At 39.5% G+C, this 6,000-nt stretch overlaps 1 protein-coding gene across 1 annotated transcript in view; it reads right to left on the bottom strand.

Annotated features, from left to right (window-relative positions):
• Nucleotides 1–408: 408 nt before the first annotated feature.
• Nucleotides 409–6,000, bottom strand: part of PDE3A (phosphodiesterase 3A) — a 95,627-nt gene continuing 90,035 nt past the window's right edge. Inside the window, 5 exon segments of the mRNA XM_075706998.1 lie at nucleotides 409–496; nucleotides 956–967; nucleotides 1,054–1,124; nucleotides 1,677–1,816; nucleotides 4,030–4,270. Coding sequence (XP_075563113.1) covers nucleotides 409–496; nucleotides 956–967; nucleotides 1,054–1,124; nucleotides 1,677–1,816; nucleotides 4,030–4,270 — 552 coding nt within the window.

The following is a 6,000-nucleotide window of genomic DNA, read 5'->3' as shown; positions in this document are numbered from 1 at the left end:
TATATAATTCCACCCACCCCCAAATCTCTTTAAAGAAAGTCTGTAAAAGCCGGTGTCGCAGTGTGAAAGCTTCCTTGAGCATAGGAGTTTAAACAATGTACCTCACCATAAAAAGGAAAGATAAACAAATTAAACAGCTGTAGGCGCATTATCCCATACTTCTACAGTGTTGTGTCTAAATGCTGTGCTGGCTTGAGAAAGAGTCTGTGCACGAGTCAATCTGTCTTAAAATACTGCTGTAAATATTGTCATTGGTTCGGTTCTACAGTTGTGTTCTCCTCTTCATCCCTCTTGGGTTTCCCTTTCTCCTCTTCCTCTTCCCTGATGGCCTGGATTTGTTCTGAAGATTGGTGCAGTGTGGATTGCTCCGCGCCTTGCTTCTCTGTCCCGGCTAACCTCTCCTCGTCCTCAATTACTTTCTTCCACATTTTATGGTTCTGAAGCAGGTGCTGAGTGATCTGACAGTAGATTTTCCTCCTCTTAAACTTCTTCTTTTCTGTAAAATACCACATGACATTAATGTACTATGTTCTGTGAGAGAAGAAGGAAAAGGGACTGAAGGTGTAGGAAGCAGGGTGTACTACAACATATAGGAACTGTACCAGCAGATTTTTAAAACCACATACTTAAACAGTCTTAAAATTCAGAAAGCTATGCCTCTCCAGAACTCTGGGAAAGCTAACTGGTTTCCTGCGAAGTTGGAGCCCCAGCTTCATCCTATCATAGGCTGCATGCTGTCCCTGACCACGCAGCTCACAGAGACATCTAGTGTTTGAATGATTACGCATAAAACATGTTGCTGAGCCATTTCTGCTCATCTTTTTCTATCAAGTACTTAAAGACTCTGATCAACCTACTCCATAACACACACATTAAATTTGGTGCCCCCCCCACAATGGATGCCTGCTGATTGCCCTAGAAAAAAAATCCTGATTTTGTTTTCTCCACATTTTACCTCTGATCTAAGCTGTGGAAAGATAACATATGAGCAAGCATTAGTAATCAAAGGAGGAAACCCATTCCTATCTTCCTTTTTCAAAGTCAGAGATTTACCACACCACCGTCACAGTGGAGATGACCTTAAAGCCTTTGCACAACATTGCTCCGGCAACAGAGTCTGACCACTGAAGGAACAGTCATATAGCCAAATACTATCAGGGAGCTCACTTGTCTTTGGTTTTGAAGCATCAGTCCCCTGCTGTTAACCTACAAAATGTTTTTGCCACTGGTAGTTCTCATGGCTCCTGCCACAGCTGCACTACAAGTGTTTTGCTGTCAGAAGTGTGGTTTTTTTCTGTGTCAGTATAGCCTGTCTGACACAGATTGTTAACTCCTTAACAGTACAAAGCTTCAAAATTTTCCCTGGTCATTAACAGTGGCAATGGTAGTCACAGAACTCAAGTAACGACCCCTCCAAAGACAACTGCCGATTTCTTTTTTAAAGAAGGTGACGCAGAGGAATGTTTTGTACCAAATAAATTTGTGTGGATTAGTATTTGCAGGTTGCCTGAAGTATGTCTGTGTCAGGATCCAAAACGTTTAGCCCTTGAAGCTTTTGAACTGGAAACAAAGAGCTTTTCACTGAGAACAGACCAAATCCAACTCAATCCTTCATTAGAAAGCCCTTGGTTCCCTGCAGGAAACCTTCAGGTTTAGCACTAATAAGAAGCCCCTACCCTGCCAATGCCGCAGCACGACATTCTCTCCTGGGTTTCCCGGGTGACCTCGCATCTTGCTGCTCTCTGCAGACACCAGCGAACACTTGCTGTGGTGTTAAAATTTGTCTGAATCGCTACAGACTGAGCCTGTTTAATTCCTATACTTCAACAGAACTTTGGGGGAATTACATGCTCCTGTATAATAACAAAAATTATTTTAAGGTACCTTAGGGTTTTATAACTCTTAAATTTATCTCAACTGCTTTAGTGAATTATCAGGACCTAGGTGAAGTGTTTTCTGCCACTATTATATTTCCACCTGCCCTAAAAGGCATTTCCATCAAGAAAAAGATCTTCACCAACATCTACATGACTCTTATTATCTATGCATCTGACATCTTAACCTTTTATTTGGTTTCACTGAGAAAATTTAGAACATCCAAAATTGTGTTGACCATAGGTACAAATTTCTAACTTCCTGTAAGATCCCTATATCGACACAACATTGATTCCTGATTCAGATCCACACAGTTGCAGAGAATTTAGGGAACCGGAAGAAAACAGTTTGTAACATGTTGGTATGATCGAGAAGATGACCACTCCATATTTGATAAGAAGGAAATAGTAAGAATTTGGATATTTCAAAACTTCTGGTATATTCATTTTTAAGGTTTTTAAAAAGATAAAGAGCCTAAAAGCACCAGGTTGAATACTAAAGTACTGTCGTGGAGTAGAATGTGAAAAAGAAAACAGAAACCAACTAAAAAATGGTCTGTTTTCAATGTGACAAGGGTTAATAATGGTTTGTCCTTTCAACCTGAAAGCAGCATTGTTGGACTTGACTAGCAGTGATACAGAAGGTAAGTGAATACAGAAATGAGGTGAAAGGAAACTAAGGATTTCGAAGAAGGTTAGACGCTCCAATGGATAAATGAGAACATCTTTCATCTTTCTTTTTAATACAGCAATATCAGTTTCAGGCTTAGAGGTTTTATGTTGGTTACCAATCACATATGCTTTCCCCCTGCTGGGCAATTCCCTAAATGCCAATCTGCCACAGAAACATGTGGCTCTGCCTGCTATTACAGAGCTGATGGATCATAAGGTGCTAAAATAAACCTCTGTGTGCTATATTACTTAATGTTTGCTGTTCTCAGCAACGTTTTTTGTGCATATGAACCTGCTAAACTTAAAATATGTGCAAGTGTGTGTGTGAACAACAGCAATGATTTCTTAAATACAAACCGTGTACCTCTGGATCTTACTAGAGATAAAAGGTCAATTCTGCACATCAGGAGACGTAGATTTTAGTTCCACGTCCCTATGTGACTTATTGCAATCATCAAATCTTTCCACTTCTCAGCTTCCCCAACGGAAAACAGGGATGATACTCAGTAGGGCATGAAAGCGTGTGGAAAAGAACAGAAAAAGTGAGGCTGTTAAGAGAAAAAGCTACATATCAATATTTCACTTGTGCACTTAGGGCTGGTGCTTTCTAGAACAATTAGATATAGGGGAGGGAGAGAAAGATGACCTGGAAGAAGGAAATAACAGTAGTAGGAAACTCAGAGGGAGGAGGAACACAAAAGAGAGGAAAAGGTAATGCATGCAGGATTAAACTGGTCAAAGAAACAGGTCTACAGTTGCAGCCTTTTCTCTTAAAAATCACTTCCAATGAGTTCCTGAGATCTCCTTTGAAGGTACAAAGTTTTCCTCTCAGCATGACAAATGTTGGCACTGTTGCCCTTCTGGAGGAGAGGCAGACTAGCAGCTTTAGTTACTGATTAGCCAGAAGGGACAAGTGACGCAGCTCCCAGCACACAACACAGCGATGCTCAGTGCCAATTCTCTCCCCACTCTTCTCCACACATTACCTTGACGGGATTTGCATTAAAATACTTTAATTGCCAAAAACTCTTTTACTGCATCAGCATTTCAGAACCTCATTCTATTATTCCTGTACATCATGCTAATTCATGGAAATGTTGAGTGCTTTCCTCAAAAAATCTTCTCCCACCCATCTTTTCTTCAGCTGAAATTATTGCAATCTACTAACATCAGTGCTGAAATAGTCTAAAAAACCCTCATGCACAGATGGGTGATCCACCACCAGAAACCTCACCTGAAGATAGAAATGCGTAGTAGATATGAACAGCAATGTGTGTCAGTCCTGAAACCATGGTGCATCTCCATTACCAACGTAACTGGCTACATGCCAGCTTCACCAAGGACAGCACTGAATCACTATAACTCTGGAGAGGCCCATGTTGAACCTGACCAGTTTGCAGTCTCTACGCTTTTACAATATGGCTGCTTAGTTTTTGGTCACAATATGGAACTTGTTCTGTTGAAAAAAGTGTGAACAACTTACTGGATTCAGCATTTTCACAAGTTTCCATTTCTGCTGCTTCTTCCTCTTCGTGCTCATCAGTGTCTCCTGATTCATCACTATCTTCTATCCATTTTCCTGGCATCAGCCCCGCTGAGTCATAGGAGTTACATAGTGGTCCCACAATGTGAGTGATGAAAGATTCCTGGAGGTGTGCCAGCTGAGGAGCAGAGCGATCCATGAAAGGACTGATTGGCAAGCCAAGGCTAGCCTCTTCATCACCCTGGAGATGAAAAATAGCGGTAATTTCTTTGAAGTAAATGAAACAAAGCCATGTCACGAAAAGGAGTAATGCACATCAAACCAATTTAAAATGATGAAAGAAAAATAATTCAACTCTAATGCCACTTCCATAGCATGCCAGCATGACATTACTACAGTGCCATCACATCACATGGTTAATCAAAATTACAGGGCTTTGCACGAGTGTGCAAAATGATGCCCACCGCCCTTGTCCTGCCCTTTGTTATACTGTGAGTGTGAAAATCTGAAAATTATTATTTTCTTTCTTTCTTCACATTATTTTCAAAAAATCCCTTCTAATTTTGTGATTGTTACCTCACAACAACCTTGTAGTCAGACACCTGTTAGCAGGGAACAAGACTGAACTTGTACAAGCAAGGGCTATCTCATTGAACTAGTTTTCTTATTAATTTTGTACTTACTATACATAACATGGAGAGGTCCTCTTGCCTTTGGGTCATAAGTATTTGTTTCCTGTGACTATTAAAATGGTCCCTAAGAAAGCAGGGGTTACTCAGAAATAGTAAATCTTTCCCATAAAGCTTTTTGCTAGCTTTTCTTGGGGAGAGAGGGTAAAGGGGAGGTATAGGAAGACTTTTTTCTCCCTCCTCTCATGATGTAAAAGAAGGTAAAACTTTCTTGCAGTACCAAGTCTGATATACTCACTCATCCATATCACAGCAAAGCTTCTGGTGATATCAATGAGTTTTCAGCTGAGTAGACACGTCAAGACCGGATGCCACCTCCCCAGGAAAAAATCCAATCCCCCTAATCAAGCCTGATATGCAAATTAATGTTTAATGCAGTACAGAGATCTATATTTGAGAATATAGATTAGAATTTGCAGAGACATTTTCAGTTTCTATTACATTACAGATTGCTCAAATTTATCTCCTTGTAACCTAAATTTTCCAAAAGTCATCGAAAATGTTATCTGGTCAACACCCTGTTGATACCTGGGAAGGCCAATGAATGAGAGGTAAATTTTGATGCGTGTACGATAAATGTCTTGTTCCCTTGTGTTTTGTTTTGTTTTCTTACTTTCATGTTCCTGAAATGTTATGTTCAATCATTAAATGCAAAATATTAGTGTTAACGAAACACTGAAACATGCCATGCATTCTCGAAATAGCAAGCAAATTAAGAAGAGGTGGCAGCTCGCTCTTCTTTACAGTAACACATCTGAGACTTCCTGGTTACGAGCTGTCAATAGTGGAAAGCAAGCTGACTATCAAAATGCTTACAAGTTCTTTTTTCATGTTCTGTGAAAACATGATTTATTACATGAAACACCTTGCAGTGCATTTTTAAATTCTTTTTAATATGTCTAGCCTGTCTTCAAATAAGTATGCTGAGCATGTGGAGGGAAGAAAAGGAAACACACTCTAACAATACTGCACCAGATTTTGAATGATTCTATGCAACATGTTTTTAATAAGGAGTTTTTATTTATATGGGAGTTAAATTCTTCAAAGGAACTGGTGTTTATTAAAGAAAATTCAAGAAAGATATTTCATTATTTTCACAGCATAGGTTGAATGTACATATGTATGCTTTCTGATAACAATTCTAGGGAAATTCAAATTTCCCATAAAATTCTCCTTTTTAGCAATGAGAAAGCGAAGACTTTTCCCTTCTCAAAAAAAATCTGATAATCAAAAAGATGGTGAAGATGGTTTGATACACCTCTCATAGCATATTACATGAAAG

The sequence above is a fragment of the Pelecanus crispus genome, chromosome 1, assembly GCF_030463565.1.
Source record: "Pelecanus crispus isolate bPelCri1 chromosome 1, bPelCri1.pri, whole genome shotgun sequence".
In the NCBI taxonomy this organism is placed as follows: domain Eukaryota; kingdom Metazoa; phylum Chordata; class Aves; order Pelecaniformes; family Pelecanidae; genus Pelecanus; species Pelecanus crispus.
This window is presented reverse-complemented; position numbering and strand designations above follow the sequence as displayed.